Genomic DNA, 18,686 nt, shown 5'->3' with positions numbered 1-18,686 from the left:
CAGGTGAAGTTTCCCTTTGGAGGCAGGCGGTTCCTAGGTCGTGAGTTTGGGGGGAGAGAGCCAGTTTCAGATGTTAAGGCTTCTCTCTCCCCTGCCTGGCTGCTGCGTCACCTCATGGCCGGAGGGGAGGGGCCGCCTCCTTCCCCGTCCTAACTTATATAACCCCTGTGACCTCATTCACCTGGGCCAGCGGAGGTCAGCCCCCAGTTGGCTGTCAGCCAACCAATCTGAAATGCATCACCTGTTACTGGGCAGATCCCAGCTCCCCAGGTAGAAACCCCTTACCCAAGCAAGTGATGCAAGTCACGTAGGCAGGGGGAGCAGGTTTCCCCCTCCCTCAGGAATGCAGCCAGCTCCAGTTCCCTAAAGAGACAGGCTGAGGGTGTGGTCCCCTGTGTGCTGGGCCCACCCTAATTGAATGGTCACAGCACAGAGATTTAAATCAGTGTCACAGGGCAGAGATTTTTGGGGAGAAACCAAGGTGGCTTTCTGCCACAGGGGGACCACGGCAGCCAAGGTCCGACTTCTATACCAGGTTGTTAACAGATGCTCAAGAGTTCCCAGGTAGAGGCCGTGCCCCTGCTACAGGGGAAGGCAACACCCCCTCATACCAATCTGACCAGAGGGTGAAATTCCTTCCTGACCCCAAATGTAGCATTGGTCTGACCCTGAGCAGCGGGGCCAAACCCTCTAGCTAGGACCCACCGGTTTGGGGGCACTGGCACAACCCAGTCCCCATCCCCTTCCTGGGCTGCAGCCAATGCCCAGTGCCTTTGGGGAAGGCTTAACCCCCCCTGACAAGAAGTGCAAGGGGCAACCAGGAAATCCCAGACCCTGGGAAATGGGGCTCCATGACCCCTTCCAGCCAGAAGACACTGCCCTGCACTCCCCATTGAAGCAGGGAGGACCCATCCCTTCGGCAGCCACAGTGCAAAATGCCTTGCAGGTTCTCCAAAGGGTTCAAGTCTTGTGGCAGGCACGATGGCCCAGACAATATGGAAGAAACAAAGGATTTGTTGGGGGTCTCTTTGACCAGACCCGCTGGAGGCTCTTGGAAGGAACAACAGCCCGAGGGAAAGCTGAGAAATCAAGTCAGAAATGGAAAAGACTAAGGAAATGGTCAGACTGGCACAGATTGGGGCTGCAGGGAGTTGCCTTTCTCTGTAGCACGTGGCCTGACGCTCTTCCTAGGATCGTCTGAGCATTTAGTCAACAGTTACTCCCCTGCCAATGCCCTCGTCCCCCCTGGCTTGGACCTATGGCCTGTTATCTTCCATTCTTGGTAGCTCAGGCACTTCTTGTGCTGTGGGAGAAGGTGTGAAGCAGTGATCTGGTGGGGGGACCTTGGCCTCTCGACTTCCTCAGCATACAGGCAACAGGACCTCCTGTCCTATGAAAGGGGTTTGGAGCCAGCAGGACAGGGGGTGTTGATACGGCCAGGAGGGAAAGAGGGAGCTGGGAGGGGATGGGATTTATTGGCTGGGAGGTGGGGAATACCAGTGGACCTATCAGGGGGGCCGGTGGCGTCTTGGAGGCCAACATAGGAGGGAAGGGAGCAGATCCTCAGACAGAACCAAGGCTACCAGAGAACACAGGGGAGGCCCCATGCATAAGCTGGAGAAACCGCCCCAGTCTCTTTTGCATGCAGGAGGAAAAGACGCTTGCAGCGGGGACTCCGGGGGGCCCATGGTCACCTTCAGCCACCAGCACCACCACTGGCAGCTGATTGGCGCCGTGTCCTGGGGCGAAGGCTGCGGGCAGACCGATCGCTACGGCGTCTACTCCAGCACGCTGCGAAGCTTGGCCTGGATTAAGGAGGTCACAGGTGTGGAGTACTGAATCCTCCCTGCTCCCCATGGCCCCTGTGGAGGTGGGAACCACCTGGGGTGCTGCCAACAAAGCAGGAATGAGCCCTGCCAACTGCCTCTGCTAAAAACCCCGGCCTTCCTCTCTCAGACCCAGGCAGGGGAGGTCTTTCGGGGTCGAAAGACCTCTCTTGCCTGGGTCTGAGAACTCATTCATGGCATGGAGGGGAGGAAAGCCAGGGCTGGATCCCTGCATAGATCTCAATTGGACTCTGCCCAGCCCCAAGCCATGTCCCTCAGGGAGAATCCAGGCTTCCAGGCACCAGCCCCCTGGACTGACAGCTTGGCCTGGAGCTGGGCCTGGCCCAGTTAACCTCAGGGTAAAATAACAATGCAATCAGCATGATGACAGAGGGTGGGAGGGGAGGGTTTTGCAGACCCTCTGGTGTGATGAAGTGTTGCAGAGAACACCTATCATTGAAGCCACACCAGGATTGCAAAGGAAAGGGGTTTTATTTATCATTGATTCATGAATTAATATATTTGTAATTGTTTTTTCTAATTAAATGCCAATCTGTGCTATGCAAAGGGAGGTCCCAACATGAAAGTCTTCCCTCCTGAGATGCCACTGGTTGTTGCCTTTTATGGGACACTTAGAATCATAGAATCATAGAAAATGAGGGTTGGAAGGAAACTCAGGAGGTCACATCGGGCGTTTGTACACGCCACGGCATTTCATCCTCATTAATTTAGTTAATCTAGTCCAACCCCCTGCTCCAAGCAGAACCGTCCCTAGCTACATCATCCCAGCCAAGGCTTTGTCTAGCCACATCTTATAAGCCTCCAAGGAAAGAGACTCCACCACCTGCCTGGGTAACCCGTTGGAGTGTTTTACTACCCTCCCAATGAGAAAGTTTTTCCTAATATCTAACCTCAACTTCCCCTGTTCCAAATTGAGACCATGGCTCTCTGGCTGCTGCTGGGATCTTGGTAGGAGAAACTCCCTGCTGGGCACAAAGCTGGTGGGAAGCGATCTATAAACTCGAGCTCACATGGGACATGGGTAGCACATGGCCTCTGTGCTAGGGTGGGAATTGTGTCTTCCCTACATGCAATATGTCACTGGAGACCTTCAACCTTCACCTGGCTCCAAGGCAGGGTGAAGGGGGCTGCACGGTGCTGGAACTGCCATCTGCTCAGGTGAAATGCCCCACATCCAGAGTTTGACACTGTCACCATTGCCATGGCTGCCCGACTTCACCCTCTGCCAGCTGGAGAATCCACTTTTCCTGGTTTGATGGGCTTGGTGTGAAAGGTTATTGGGGCAGCCAGCTTAATTTGGGTTTGGGGTACAAGCCAAGCACAGTAGGTAACACACAGGGGGAAAAAACACACACACAGAACTTGCAGGAAACGTGACACACATGAAATACATGTGTGCTGCCTGCACCATCCTCCTGGGGCTACAATCCCTGCACTGAAGCCGCAGTAGCAATGACCTTCTCTCTCCTTGCTAATGACATATTGGACGTGGGAGCTGCCTGTCAAAGCGGGTTGTTGGATGTGGGTCTGGATTAAGTCTTGCAGCTCAGTTGCTTTTCCCTTTGTGCTGCCTTTAAAGGAAGGCTCAGCAGAAGAAGAACGCAAGCATGCAGCCGCAGGGAAGCCCTCAGATAAAGGGATTTCCAATTAATACCACTACCAGGCACTCAGCTTTCCAGTCAAAGTGAGGCAGAAGGGGCTGGCTCCTCCTGGGACTGCTGCTATGGCAGGCAGAGCTGGCAGTTTCTTTGCTCCAGGGATACTTACTTGAGGCACTGCAGAGACAAGTCTCCCAGATGCTCTGTCCTAAAGAAGTTCCCATGGGGGAAAAGGACCCTGAGAAAAACAGGGGAGCAAGATGGGGATTGCTGTGAGCAAGAGATCCCCACCCAGCATGGCCAAGTCGAGCAGCTTTCTGGGGAAGTCATTTTGCACAGCTCTCCCTTGATCCCAGGGTGTTGGGCTGAGGTTTGGGGGCCCAGGTCTGAGCTGTGAGTCACAAGCTGGACCCTGATCTCTCTGGGCCTGGCTTCTCCCTGGAAAACCCATCGGTCCCATCGACCCCCAGGCCTCCTCTATGTCCAACAAGACTCTCCAGCCCCTGAAGCATCACGCCTGGAGCCTAAGGGGTGTTTGAAGGCAAATGAGCCTCCAAAGCCCATGGACCCACACCCAGGTGGGCACCAGGGGCTGGAGCTGGGGGTGGATCCAGTGTCACCACTAAGCCAGAGAAGCCTGAATATCCCCTCAGCATTACACCGGCATCAAGTGGAAACAACCTCATGGATCCTAACTGAGATACTCCAGACTGACGCCCGGGGTCATCACCCAGGTGGTTTACAGGTAGGTGTAGGAGCAACTGCACCAGCTGGGTTTTCCTATATGTTTTACTGGGTGAGCTTTTATAGACAAAGTGAGCACAGCATCTCAGCTCCCAAAAGCCTGTGCTGCAAGATGCAGATCTACTTTGGCTAGTCCATCATGTGCAAATCTCCCCTCTTTCCTCATGAAAAGACAGCCTCCAGGTTGGGTCCCTATGCAACCATAAAATGTCAGTGCCCACTCCAGCGAGGGGTTGCACAGCCTATCCAGTTAAAGCTGAGCGAGCAGCTACAAATTTTGTCAGTGCCTCGACATGGTCAATGACGATGAGGATAAGAATGGGGATGAGGATAAGAATGGGGAGACAGAGGATATGTGATAAGAAAGACATGTGATATAAAGGTATCACAGGCATGGGTGTCAATGGTCTGGGTGTCTTTACGCACAGAAAGTGTCAGGAAAATGCCCAAGAGTAAGAAACTGATTGTGTAAGTAGGCTGTAAGCAGCCTGCAGTAGCATGAGGAGTAGTAAAAATAACGAATATGCAGAAAAGAAAAGGTGTAAAAAGTTTGGAAATGAAAGGTCATTGGACTACTGCATCACTATATCACTAAAGTACTGATCTGCTCGAAGATGCCCCTGAAGGTCCAAGCAAGACCCTGAACTCCCAGAGCAACAAGACGGGGAGCAAGAGCGCTTGTACACATGACGAAGACTCACTTGCAAAGTAACTAGTGCATTTCTGAGTATATGAGTGTGTGCTGACTGCTGAATAAACCACCAACAGGGGAGGGGGAACTCCTGTCCCTTGAGCAGTCTTGGTCTCAACAAAGCACTGGTTCCCCAATCCGAGAGTTTGGGGTAACACCCAGAGAAGTGGCTTTCAACCTTTTTTTCATCTGCAGACCCCTTTGAATTGTAAGCGGGGGTATTCATGCACTTTTGACTGATGATCGTCATTGTTTGTGGACCCCTTAGGCATAGTCTGTGGACCCCCCAGGGGCCCGTGGACCACAGGATGAATGCCACTGACCTAGACCCAGCCTTCCCCCCCAAGTGTTTGTATCATGGAGCAGGAATGACGATGAGCTAGTGCTGCGGGTAGCATCTCCCTCCCAGCTCTGCAGGGAAATTGTGCATGCCAGGCATGGAGCCGACCTACCCTCGCCTCCCTCTGCTTGTGACAAGAGGCCGTCCTGGGTGCGGGCCCTGCTGTATTCGGTGCCCCAGAGGACAGGGCTGGAGAGCCCGGTGGCAATGAGAAAGGGAGAAGCAATAACAAGACATACCGCTGCTGGCATCTCCCAACCTGCTGGCATCACGAGCCCAGTTCCCCTGGGAGACGGGTGCCAAGGTGGTCATTTATCAGTGTCCGGCTGCAGCAGAGGACGAGGGGGAGGTCACCGGGATGGTGCGTGCTCCGGCACAGACTGAGACGAGGCAAGGCATGAGGGGGCACGCAGGCCAGGCTGCAATGCAGCCCTGCTGGGCTCAGCCACTGCAGACAGGGGCATAGAGAGGAGGAAGAGAGGTGCCCCCCAGCAGGGCACACCCCCTCACAGCAGGGGGTACACCCCCAGCACTGGGAGAGGTGTGCCCCTCTCCCCCACTCCCAGGAACTGAACCAAGATTTTGCCCCATCTCCGCAGACATCTCTATGCCCTGTGGGTGCCTTTCCTATTCCACCCTTGTGCTGGCAGCAGGAGGATGGTGGCTCAGTCCCTCTGACTGATCTCTGCCTGCTGTCACGGGCCCAAGGGGGCTTTATGTTGGGGGCTGGGAGGTCCAGGACTGGCAGAGTGCAAAGGCCACCTGCATATGCATGCACGCACATACCTGAGCTGTGCTTTCCGGTCTTCAAGCATAGTGGAGGCTCTTGATCTCACTACAGGTCAACTGCAAGGCTCCATGCCACAAAGACTATCCCCATGCGTGGGAGCAGCTGTGCACACCTCACACAGGCTCTGCATGCCTCAGTTTCCCCCTTCTGGAGGGGAATACCTTTCCAGAAGCCTGCTGGGAGGTGCAGAGAACAGCCCATGCTCCTAACACCCCAAATGCTACACAGGGTTAGGAAGCACTTGGGGTGGAAGGAAACCAGATGACCCTTCCCTGGGAGGCTGGAAGTGGGGAGCACTGGGAGCTGCTAGGGCCAGACTCAGGACTGCGTTATGACCCTGGAGTCACTCCACTGGTGTCTTGGAGGCAGATACGGTCCAATCAGTGGCTGCAAATAGGTTGGATAGGGCAGAAACTCCTTGAGGGCAGATTACATTGAGGCAATACGGGATTCCTGCGTTCGTGCTGGCTGCTGCATGGACACAGCATAAGGGACAGCCCAAATCCCGCAGAGCTCAGAGTCCAAATCAGCAGGAAGGAAGGATCATCGTCCTGACTGCACAGATAGGGAAACTAAGGCACAGGGAGAGTAAGCATGTATCCGTCCCAGCAGTGAGCTCAAGTCAGCCAAGCCGAGGCTGAGAGCTAGATGTGCATTAAAAGCCCTGTGTCCTCACTGGTCGTGCAAATGCACATCGGACACTGGCTTTGCCAGCAGTCAACCAGGGGTCTTTGGCTGAAGCAATGGGAGTCGCTGTAGGAACTGCTTTGGGGTGGACTGTGGGCGACTTCATCTGCCCCTGCCGGTCTGGGTGGACCCCGGTCCAGCAGGGATTTTAGCCTAGAGTCGCATTTAGCTTAATGTGACTGGTCTTTATGGGAGAGTCCAAAAGGAAGCAGACAAGGACACTGGAAATCACAGGAGCCTTCAGTTCAGGTGTGCAATGAGAGGAAGACCATCACGGATGCTAACGAGAGATACCGACTCTTTGGTCTGATGTGACCAAGTGAGCTCCCCTCTGCCAGCACTGGGTTCCTCCTGAGCACCAGATCTCGATCTTTGCCACATGTGATCACAGGAGGGCACTGGAGTCAAGGGACTTCTGCCAGGGATCAGTTTGAACCAAGCCTTGTCTGGGATGATGTAGTTGGGGCTGGTCCTGCTTGGAGCAGGGCGTTGGACTAGATGTGACCTCCTGAGGTCCCTTCCAAACCTCTCTTTTGGTTGCCCAGATGAGATTTCAGTAGCCTCTGAACTGGGCCAGCTCTGTTTTATTAACTGTGTTTTATTAAACGTATCTTACTGGGATGGCTTTTACTGATGAAGGGAGCACAGCATCTGATAACCCTCATTTTCTATGAGCCTATGAAGTCAGCTTCAGCTCCCAAAAGCTTGTGCTACATCTGTATATCTACTTTGGTTAGTTTATAGTGTGCAAATCTACCCTGCCTTCTACCAGCTGTTAGTGCTCAGACCTAATGAACAATGTCTTGCATTTGACAGCTGGCCTAACTCCATCTCAACTCTGCAGTTGATCCAATAAAAGGTATCACCCTTATAAATCCTTGCCTCTTGCATAAATCCTGGACCACCATGGCTCCAGCATCTCCCTGATTATTACTATTACTAAATCCAGTCTGACTTGCTGGATGCTGCATTCAGCATAAGGCCTGAGAAACTGTCTTGGGGGGCAGGATACCTGTCCTTCCACCTTTCTATCCATCCACATTGGGGTTTTTTTATTCCTGCCTGTCCCTATAGCAGCAATCACAAAGTCCCCGGTGCAGTTCACGGAGGCTCTGATGCAGGCTGTTGCGGGGGCAAAGGGCCTGCGAGCTTTTCTGGTGTTATTAACCTCTTATTTGGGTCTGCTGGGGAGAATTGATGGGGCTGAGGTGGGAGAAGGAGCTCTCCTTGCCTTGTTTAGTGGCAGCGCAGATACCAAGACCAAGCCCACTGCCGGGAGTTAAGCCCATTCCCAAATCTCTTTGCAGGGTTTGGTTTCAGTCCCAGGGCAGAAATACTAATTTCCGTGTAAGGCTGCATAGCACCATCTTCAGGCCCAAAACAGCACGCCGGGAAGCCAACCCTTTCCTCCCGGCTCCTGCCATGCAGACTTCCCGCTTCCCATCTAGAAAGGGAGCAGAGATGGGCGAATGTGTAGGGAGTTGAGGTAAAACACTGAAGGAAAACGGATGTGAGACACAGCCAGGCTGCTTCACCCCCATCTGTCACAACCGGTGATGGTCCGTGCCGATCGGACTGGAGTAACTCACCCACCCCATCAACGCCCCCGGTAGCATCTAACCCCAAGGAACAGAAAAGAGGGACAAGGCTCAGGTTAAAAATGTCCAAAGCATCTGCTTCACTTTTAACTACCACTGCAAGAAAGGCTTGCTCAACTTCCTTGCCTCTAAAAAGAGACAGCAACTGGCACTCCCATCACCCTGGCTGCCTTATCGAGTGTTTATTAAAGACCCCTGGGCCAAGTCATTCCTTATACAAGCAAAGCTAAAGACCGCGGCAATATGGAAGTCATAAAACACACAGCAATAAAGCGATATACATTATGAGTTGCACTGGGTCTAGATAAGGGCTTTGCAAAAGGCCCAATGATACTGCATCTTCCCTTGTATAGTTCAGGGACTAAATCCAGCCTCTTTCCTAGTGTTCACTTTTAACATCCAATAACTTAAAAACCACACAGGTGACATACTGAGAGAGCCGAACTAATCGTTAAAAGCAATATTCATTTCAATTCCTGGGTTCAGGAATTGGTCGCATGGGCTCTGTGCATTCGACAGGCAAGCCGAAGACACAGTGTCTGCCTCTTGGGGCGTTCACACACTATTTGCGGCAGCACTTACTGATGGGGTGCCGTCGGTTATCCCACCATTTCTGTTCCCTGACTACCCAGGTGAAGCCTTTTTTTGTATGAACAGGACAGGAGGATGCAATTCTGGCTGGGATCTTCAGAGGCAGAACTGTTCCTGAAGGTTTTTGGGGAGGGACGCATCTCCCACCATTGCCCGAACATGCCGGTATAACCGGTAACCCCACCTCGCCCGTCCTGAGCAAACCACCACGCTGGCTGCACGTGGAAAAATTGTCATGGCTCAGTATCTCCCCTGCACCCACGGTCTGAGCAGCTTTCAATTGGGAATGATGTAGAGAATGAGAAGACAAAGAAAAATAGCAGCAAAAAACCAGCAACCCACTGTCAAGCAGCAAATGAGGCATTTGGATTCAAAATCTTTGCCTGAATTCTGATCTGGCACCCTTGTCCGGTGGGGTACGCGGGGTCTGGAGGGCCGGACAAGGCGCTGCGATTCATAATCTTTGTAAAAACTCTGATTCAGAAGCTTTGCCTGGTGGGGTACGCTGGGTCTGGAGGGCTCAATGGATGGCACTGGCATTTGGGGTGCCCAGGAAACCACCGGGTGCTTGTGCCTCCCATGTTGCGCTGGTCCTTGAGTCTTCCTGTGTATTCCCAGGTGACAAGCCTCACAGTTGTCTCTCCTATGTGGCCCGCCGTGCCTGCCAATCACCACTTCCAACAGCTGGCTATGATCCACAGACTCTCCATAGCATTTCTCCCGAATGCTCATCACCAGCTTCTCCAAGACCGTGTCGACACCCTCCGCCTTGAATACTGGCTTGCTGAAGTCACACCAAGAGCACTGGTTGCATTTCTGTCCAAAGACCCTCATCTTCACCGAGCCTTGTCTCCTGGACCCGTCCAAGCACATGTGGAACAGGATGATCACTTGCACCGACGACCAGGCGTGCCCACACCCCGAGCACTGGAACCTAAAAGGATGAAGGAAGCAGAGAGTGAAAGCAGACCTCCTAGAGACGTGGGGCCCTCCAGAAGCCACATCTAGTCCTTCCCCCTGCCTAAGGCAGGACCAGCCCTGTGCAAACCATCCTGTATAAATCTATCCTCCAGACTCTTCATAAGACTAGGGAGAGTTTAGCAGATACATGTATAATCTATACAGATCAATCCTGACACAACGCAAGATAGTGCACTTGAACCTGTCTCCTTGAACCAGCTAATGTTGCTATATAAGGCTGTTAAAATACACTCAAGCAATCCCAGGTACAGGCCGGGCCCCTGCTACACAGGACAAAACCTACCAGCATGTACCAGTCTGTCCAGGGAGGTACAATTCCTTCATGACCCTGAACGGGGCATTAGTTCGACCCTGTGTGGAGGGGCAAGACCCTCTAGCCAGGACCCTCCAGCTTGGGTCCCAGCAGGAGCATCGGCACAGCCCGATCCTCATCCCCAGCCTGGGTTGCAGCCAGCACCTGATGCTTTCAAGGAAGGATTAAACCCCCCTGGCACAGCAGCAATGCCTGCCCCAGACTGAGAGCAAGCTGAAAAAGTGTGGCCCTGCTCACATCCAGCATACAGACACAAATGCTCCCAGTGCTGGGTTCACCCTTTCCTGGTTTCACTTCTAATGGAGGCCAGCGTAGTTATGTCCAGCGTAGTTATGCTGAAAAGCAAGGCACTCTCCTCCCTCACGTCCCCCCAGGACATTTCCAAACAGGCATACCCTTAGGATAGCACTGGCTGGCCATGCGTTCAAAGTGCATCTCTTCTCAGCTGCTCTGATCCCACCTCTTACTCAACACCGCAGTCTTCACCACTCAGGAGGATTCTCCCTTTGGCAGGACGACTCCTCCTCCTGTACCTCTGTATGCCCCTAGCCTAGCTGTGCACCTTTCTCGACTCAAGGCCCCTCACTAAACTCCAGGCCCCCTTGGAAAACACCAGCTCTTCGTTCTGACTCTCAGAAAAAGGGAGCAGTTTCCCCATTGCAGAGAACTCAGAAAGCCTATTTGAAATCCCTACTTGAGATTGCTGGGTTTATCTTGTGCATGGTGTTTGCACACTTCACTGGGATGACATTATGCAACACCCTTGAAAGGATCTCAAGGCACCCCTGGGTGCTGTGGCACCCTGGTTGAGAATCACTGGACCGGCCACTCCTTGCCTCCCATCAACCCCCCTGCCAAAGCCAATGAGCCAGGACCTGGATTACAAGGAGCTGGCTAACACGCAGCTCTGAACGAGGGGGTCTGGGCTCCGGAGAGCAGGCAGGAGCTCAGAGCCCACATTTCCTGGTGAGGCTGAAGTTGGTTCCTGATTCCTTAGTCCTTATCCCCAGTTCTTTATTCCTTATTCCCAGCTCCCGGTCCCTTTTTCAAAGCTAATCTAGACCCCATAAAAACTTGTTATTAATGAATTATACATCCTAAAGAGAGAGATTTTCATTAGCTACGCATATGGACTAATTAATATGTACAATAATATTCCATATCAAGTACAGAGCCCTAAACATAGGTCAGATTAGGATGGATTATGGGGCAAAATACTTCCTGGGCCACCCCAAATTTCATGGCAATGCCACTGAAGGACTCTCCTAAAGAACCCTGACCATGGTCCTGCCCGACCCAAAGCACGGTTTGGCCATGCCAAGCTGCCAACTAACAGCCCTTGTGCCCACTGTACTAAGTATAATGGCTTGAATAAGCAACTGCTTTTTGGGCTGGGATTATGACTAGAAATTCTGCTTGGGCCACCCATCAGAATAGCTCTGTGCCACTGGGGCACTGTCCTGGACATCTGTGACCAGAGACTTACCTGGCCCAAAACATGGTTTAGTATCTGGACCCGAATAAGGAACTGTGCTAAGTATCTGGACCTGAATAAGGAACTGGAATTTGGAACGGGATTATGGCTAGAAATCCTTCTTGGGCTCCCCCAGGACATGGGATCCACCGGTGTCACAAAGGCATGGTGCGGGTTGGCCAAGAAGGATTTCCATTTCTAATCCCAGCCCAAAAAGAGTTTCCTATGCAAGCCATTGTCCTTAATACAGTCGCTGGGATGTGGGGGGAGGCGTGCTCTGAGTTGACAGCGTGGCAGAGCCAAACTGTGCTTTGGGCCGGGCAAGTCTCTTGTCAGAGATGTTCAGGCATATACTCGGCCATAGGGTATAATGGGGAATCAATGAAATATCTATAACTCTGTTTTTTGTCTGATTTGGATGAAACTTGCTGGGATGGTAGCGTCTGCCGAGAGCATGAAGCCTGCCAAGTTTCAAGAAGATCAGTGCAGAGTTTTGAGGGGAACTGAACCCCAACTTCTTGAAAGCAAAACTCATGTTACGTATAGGTGTCACAACACAGGGGGGTGAAAACTGCAGGGGTGGTGGCTCCTGGTGCGGCCACGAAGCCTGCCAAGTTTCAGGGAGATAGGTGCAGGGGTTTGGGGGAAACTGCACCTCAAGGTGCAGACAAGCAAAACTCGTGCCACGGGTGACCCTGTGTGTTAAGGCGCAGCGGGGTGACAGCTGCAGGGATGGTAGCCCCTGCTGCGGCCATGATGCCTGCCAGCTGTTGAGGAGATCGGAGTAGGGGGGTTCTGGGGCCCTGCACCCCTAGCTGCTGACAGGCAAAACTTGTGACATGGGTACTTGTGTGACTGACTGTCTCTGTCTTGGGGGACACTACTGCAGGCCTGGCTGCTAAACTACTGTGTTACCAGTTACCAACCAATCATGATTCACTCAGGGACCAGCTCAATACACAGGACCTAGCTACTACATAACAAGTTAACGAGCATGGATTAACACCTACAAAACCACAGACTAAGGAGAGGAAATAATCAATACAGACAATCAACTACCCCAAGACAGACACAGTTGCACAAGCACCCATGCCACGAGCTGTGCCTGTCAGCAGCTCAGGATGCAGGACCCCAGAACCCAGAAGCCCTGCACTGCTGTTGTCAGCCTGGCACAGTCAAACCATGCTTTGGGCCAGGCAAGTCCCTGGTCAGAGATGTCCAGGACCTCAGGCTCATGTTTTGGGGTGGCCCAAGAAGGATTTTCTAGCTGTCATCCCATTCCAAATTCCAGTTCCTTATTCGGGTCCATATATTTAGCACAGTGGCAAGGGGGGAGTCAGTTGGCAGCCTGGTACGGCCAAACCACATTTTGGCCCAGGCAAGTCTCTGGTCAGAGATGTCAAGGAGAGTTCCCTGGGGCCACAGAGGTGCAATCTGAGGTGGCCCAAGAAGGATTTCTGGGTATAATCCCTCACCCTGCTTCTCTCTGACTCTCCCAGCCCCACAGCTGGTGCCCCAACCCCTGGGCTGTGCCAAGGGGCACCACACTACAAAGCCAGGGCAGAAAAGGGGTGAGCCTGGCACTGCTTAAGTGACCAGAAATAATTCAAAGGGCAAGAGAGCCAGAGACAGGGAAACACAAATTAACAAGCCTAGGAGCAGTGACACTTAAACTTTTTGGACTCAAGATGCCTCTCCCTGGACTCGAGGCACCCCCTGTAACTTCTGTGAATTGAGGGGCACCCCATTTCCCAGGGGCTGGGCAGTGGGGGTGGAGGGATCATCTGCTTAGCTTAGCTGCTGATTTCCTCACACCTTGCAGCACCCTTGAAAGGATCTGGCAGCACCCCGGGGTGCCCCAATGCCCTGATCCGGAGCAAAAACAGCAGCATTTCAGGATGTGAGGGTGGGGTGGGGCTGCAGTGGCCACAAGCAAGGAATTGTCTTTGCAAGCGGGGGCTTCAGAGGCACCCTCCCATCCAGGCACACTGCCCTGCACACTCACACCTGTGCACACAACACCTTCCCCTGCCAACACCAAGGAGATTGGCAGCCTGTCTTCCCACCTGGCATGCGCGTGCTCCTCCACGGACTGCACCCAACCAGGAGTCAGGTTGTCGTAACAAAGGTCCTAGTGCATCTTCAGGTCCCACTGGTCTCTTAGACTGGCCTTGTCGATCTTCTCCCAAAATAGCTTTCTCCAAGAATCCATGCTCAGCTCCCTCATCTTCTCCTTGGTTTGGACTCTCACCCTCCAAGCAGGTGAAATCACAGGCTGAGCTTGGGACCGCTCACTGGCAGCTCCCTGGGAGACAGGTAGGACCCCCTTGCTCCCGTTTCTCTCTCTCCTGCCTCCACGAACCAGTCCTGGGCTGGCCCCTGCTCTGTGCCTCTGAGAAATGAAACCAAAAGGAGATCTCGTTTTGTCCCTGAAGCCAGACAGGATGCAGGGTTTTAAATCTTACATTGACAGCAACACGGGAGGGACCAGACAAATGACGTTTGCACAGGGCAGTGATACTCAGCCAGGGTGCAACCATGCCTTTGGGGTGTCATGAGATCCTTTCAAGGGTGCTGCGGGATGCCACATTATGTTAGCCCCGTCACAATGCACGACATAAACCCAAAGATTTCACATCGGAAACCAGAGTGTTAAAAAAAAGGCAAAAGCCTCCTGCTCTGCTGCAGACTGGCTGAGTTCTTTGCAGCAGAAAAATAGCTCTAGGATCTTTCCCTAGTCCAAAAAGAAGGAGTGAAAGCAAAGATCTGGTGTTTTCAATCTAAAAAAGTTTGGGAACCGCTAGAGGAGGGGGTGCAGTGAGGTGGCTCGAGGCGGGTGGGCTTTGCCACTGGCCGTATTTCACCTCCCCGGGTTTGGTGGGCTGGTCCTGGGGGTTTGGCCCACAGCTCAGCTATGCCAGCAGCCAGAGCTCCTCCAGCGGCTCCTCCTCCCCGACCTCCCGGGAGCTGCCTGCTTGGAGCTGCAGCATTTTGCACAGCCCATGGCTGCTAACAGTGCTGAGGGGAGGGGGTCCTACTCTGTTGAGCCAAGAGACTCATGAAGCATCCTGATCTTGCCCATCGCAGCCTCAGTGCCTATTCCAAGACCTTGCTTAATAGGAAGTTAACCCTTCGGGAACATGCTGTCCTGGACCTGTGCTGGTCGGGGCATAACCACATGCTTGGGGGGCTAGGGGACGTGATACCCCCTGCAGGGATCCTTCCCCAGTAGAGTGCAACGGTTATCAGCAAGCCCCTGGGCCAGTAGCTCTGGCTGCAGGCTCCTGCTTTTAGGGTGCACTGTAATATGGATCACCAGCACAGGTCAGAGGTCTTAGGTCCTTAGCGGCACTGGGGTGCCAGCAATATCCCATCCAAGGGATGCATCCTGAAAACCTGGCATCTCCATCTCCTTCCAGGCTCTCAGGAATGCCAGCGCTCCCCACACAGTTGCAATGACACCAGGCATCTTTCTGTGTTGATAAAGGCCTGGGCATCTGTGCTTTGGAGCGAGCAAACGCCTGCCTCCACAAAAGCTGTTGTAGTCCTTGCTAGAACATGGATTAACGCAACCACTGATCAGTGCATAGAAACCATCCAGAGGCCTATTAATGGTACAAACTGAAGTGGGCCTCTGCGACAGCACGAGCAATCAACCTTGATGACCAGAAAGCAAACCATATATAGCCTAAGCAGAAAGGTAGGAGTATTAGCTGGGAAAGGTAGGAGTATTAGCTTCTGGACCCCCCCAGAAGGCCAATGGATGGAAAACGCTGGATAAGATGGGCACAAGACACTGAAACAGCTGTGTCAAATGGGTCCCCCTATCTCGTGGGAAGGCCTCAAGGTCTGGGGAGAACGGGACCTGAACGATGGCACCTGCAAATGTCTTAGTAGTTGGTGAGAACGCGGATGTCAAAAACATGAAGTTATCCTGATCGGTGTATAAAATGGGGCCTGGGAACCCTGGATACTTTGCACTGAGGTAAGGGCTGTGCTCTATGGGGAGGTCTTGTGTGCAGATAACCTGGCACCGTGCCCGAATGGGGCACAGATGTTCGGGAGTGCTCGAGGTCTGTGAGCAACAAGCCTGGCAGAGTCCTTTGTTACCAAGAAGTGGAGCCCACAGTCTCTTTCTGATAAGCAACAAGGTGGTTAGGAGAGGCGGTGTTGTATCACCGGCAGGATCATGACCACACACACACAGACCATCCAAACTGGGGAAGCCCGATGTGGCTGGTGCTGCTTCACCGCCTCGGAGGAAGTCTGACCGCTATCTGCTCGGGAGCCCCCATAGCCGCTCACTGTGGGTGCACCACTTGCTTTCTCTTCACATAAGTTATGCAATGACTAACACACTAGATGAGACGAGCCCACGCAGGGGCCATTTTGAGTGAACTGTGATGAACAGTTGCGGGGGACCACACCAATGCAGACCAACAACCCCAGGTACAGAGCACGGTCACACACATGACTCAGCGTTTCACTGTTTCCTGCTGATTAGACCAAGAGAAAGTTACTCAAGAGACAGGTGGAAACAAAGAAAAACCTGAATCTGAAGCATATAAAATCCTAGCTTGCTGAAGCAGGCATGCAAAGGCTGGGATTAGCCTTGACAAGGAGCACAGACACTGGGGTGCCTGAGGCCACACACCCTGGTAGGGGCCTGACTGTTTATTCTCTGCTGTATGTCGCTGCAACTGGGAATTTTGCCTGATTTTTAATATCCCAATAACCCGGAGGGGAGTTCGGAAGCATTCGCATCGGCTTGTCCCATGCCAAATTAGCAAAAGACCCTCAGAGTAACCCTGGGTGAAACCTCCGAGACTGGAATGACCCCGCGGAGATGGAGCTTGCATTTTCAACAGGGATGCTTCATTGAAGGGATAGAAAAAGATAGGAGCAAAATATCGCTCTGTTAACATGCAGGGACACTCCAGGACAGAGGGAAAAGAGGCCATTTAACACAGAGGCTTCTGCTGAGAGCTGCAGCACATGGAAGAGGGGCAGATTTTTTGCAGGGATATAGTCAGAGTTTCCCTTGGAAAGTACAAAGGAAGGAAATGGCTCTCATCCACATGCTGCTCTGCCCAGAGCTCCTTCAGCTGGAGAGAAAAGCACTACTCACGATGGTGCGACTGATGGACAAACCCTCGTTTTCTAACCTGTAAAGACATGTGCAGCTTCCCCCTTCAACACCTTCCAGCCGGGGCAGTAGAGGGTGGCCCAGCAGCCTCCCCTCAAACCAACATGCCCATCACTACAGCAGAGAGAATAATTTGTGCAGAAGCATTTATTGCAGAACCTTCACCCCAGTTCCTGTTACCAAACAACCTGGAAGTGGTTTCCAACTGTCTTGAGAGACAGATTAATTCATGTTATTGGAGGGGTCATTTTTTAGCCTCTGTCCTCTGAGAACTGGGGTCAGGGTTGTCTGGGTGCTCAGGTCACACAGCATAGCTCCATCCCCTGACAAGAGGAGCATAACTCTTAGGGCTCTTCTCCACATGCAAATTAAACTGGGATAGTCACCAGCTATAAAGTTGTTACTCATTTTCAAGCACTAACTTTGTAGCTGGTTGGCCATTTTTAGAGCTGCATGGCTATTTTTATGGTTTGATCACTGCTTTGCAAGTGTGGCTGGTCTAAATGTACTGTGCCATTAATCAGTTAATTGTGTAATTGCAAATGTGGCTGGTTTCAATTTATTGTGCAGTCGCCCTGTTAACTGTGTCATATATGTAATGTGTCACAGGGGGATTAGTGGGAGGTGCTTGAGGTGAGCACTTTTGGATCTGAAACACACTCGTGTCAGAGGCACCTTGGGAACCGTTGTCTGCCTTGGCCCGCACTCCGGCTAGCCTTCTCCCTAGCTGAACCACCCCCAGAAACCAAACACGGCCGAAGGGCACATGTCTCACTACCACATCCTGTTCAAACCAGAACATGGTTTTCACCTCGGGGAGAGGAATGCAATTATCCCCAGGGACAAAGGATGCAATATCTCCAGAGGTACGACATGCAATTATCTCCAGGGGCATGGAGTACAATATCTCCAGAAGCATGGCATGCAATTATCTCCAGGGGCATGGGGTGCAATATCTCCAAGGGTATGGAATGCAATTATTTCCAGGGACACAGGGTGCAATATCTCCAGAGGTATGGCATGCAATTATCTCCAGGGGCATGGGGTGCAATATTTCCAGGGCTATGGGATGCAATTATTTCCAGGAGTACGGGGTGCAATATCTCCAGGAGTACAGGATGCAATATCCCCAAGGGCATGGGAAGCAATATCCCCAGGGGTACGGGATGCAATTATTTCCAGGGGTACGGGGTGCAATATCTCCAGGAGTATGGGGTTCAATTATCTCCAGGGGTATGTGGTACAATATCTCCAAGGGTACAGTTTGTTTGACTGCCAGGGAACACGAACAGGAGGCAAATGGTTGCACCACATGGGAAAGTTGGCACAGAGACACGACCATGTTCGTGGATGGAAACCGGGCCACCGAACCCACCTGGCAGCACAATAAAAATAGAGATTGGCTCAGAGATAGCTCAGTCAAAGCCTCCCCCACACGCTCCCTACTTCATCTTCCCCTGAGGACATTGTCACCCTGGGGCCTCGTTCACTGCCCGGTTTGTCTCTCTCCCAGAGCTCCATGTTCACTCTCTTTGGAGCCTCTCTGGGACACGGGTTGCGCTGCTGAGCCGGGAAAGGCAGCGTTCGCTTGACAATGACCTCCACTTGCAGCCCCGGGCACAGCCCTTGGCAGGCTCGGCAGGGTTTTTTGCCTGTCCTCACAGGTCTTTGAGGTTGCAACTGCAAGAGCCAGGAAATGGAAAGGAGGTCAGGGCTGGTGAAAAATGAAAGGGAAAGGGAAATGCACAGCTGTCCCTGCCCACTCCCCACCCTCTCCCAGGGACTAGGACACTGAGTTTATTCAGAGAATAGAAACAGCCAGACCTGGCCAGGGTGCACCCCACACCTTCAGTATTGCCAGCCCCGCCATGTGAAAAATCATGAGG

At 52.6% G+C, this 18,686-nt stretch overlaps 2 protein-coding genes across 2 annotated transcripts in view; one reads left to right on the top strand and one right to left on the bottom strand.

The window, feature by feature from the left end:
- Positions 1–2,393, top strand: part of MASP1 (mannan binding lectin serine peptidase 1) — a 59,052-nt gene extending 56,659 nt beyond the window's left edge. Inside the window, exon 16 of the mRNA XM_019503467.1 lies at positions 1,649–2,393. Coding sequence (XP_019359012.1) covers positions 1,649–1,839 — 191 coding nt within the window. The 3' untranslated portion in view covers positions 1,840–2,393. The remainder of the gene's footprint in view (positions 1–1,648) is intronic.
- Positions 2,394–8,743: 6,350 nt separating this feature from the next.
- LOC109287769 (receptor-transporting protein 2-like) lies at positions 8,744–14,035 on the bottom strand. The gene is given in 2 exon segments (XM_019503058.1): positions 8,744–9,907; positions 13,721–14,035. Coding segments are annotated over 2 exon segments (906 nt in total). The 5' UTR covers positions 13,882–14,035; the 3' UTR covers positions 8,744–9,162.
- Between the last annotated feature and the right edge of the window lie 4,651 nt (positions 14,036–18,686).

This window comes from Gavialis gangeticus, unplaced genomic scaffold, assembly GCF_001723915.1.
Source record: "Gavialis gangeticus isolate Ggan-Ray unplaced genomic scaffold, GavGan_comp1, whole genome shotgun sequence".
NCBI lineage: Eukaryota > Metazoa > Chordata > Crocodylia > Gavialidae > Gavialis > Gavialis gangeticus.
The sequence above is the reverse complement of the archived record's forward strand: the minus strand, read 5'-3'. Positions and strand labels throughout refer to the sequence as shown.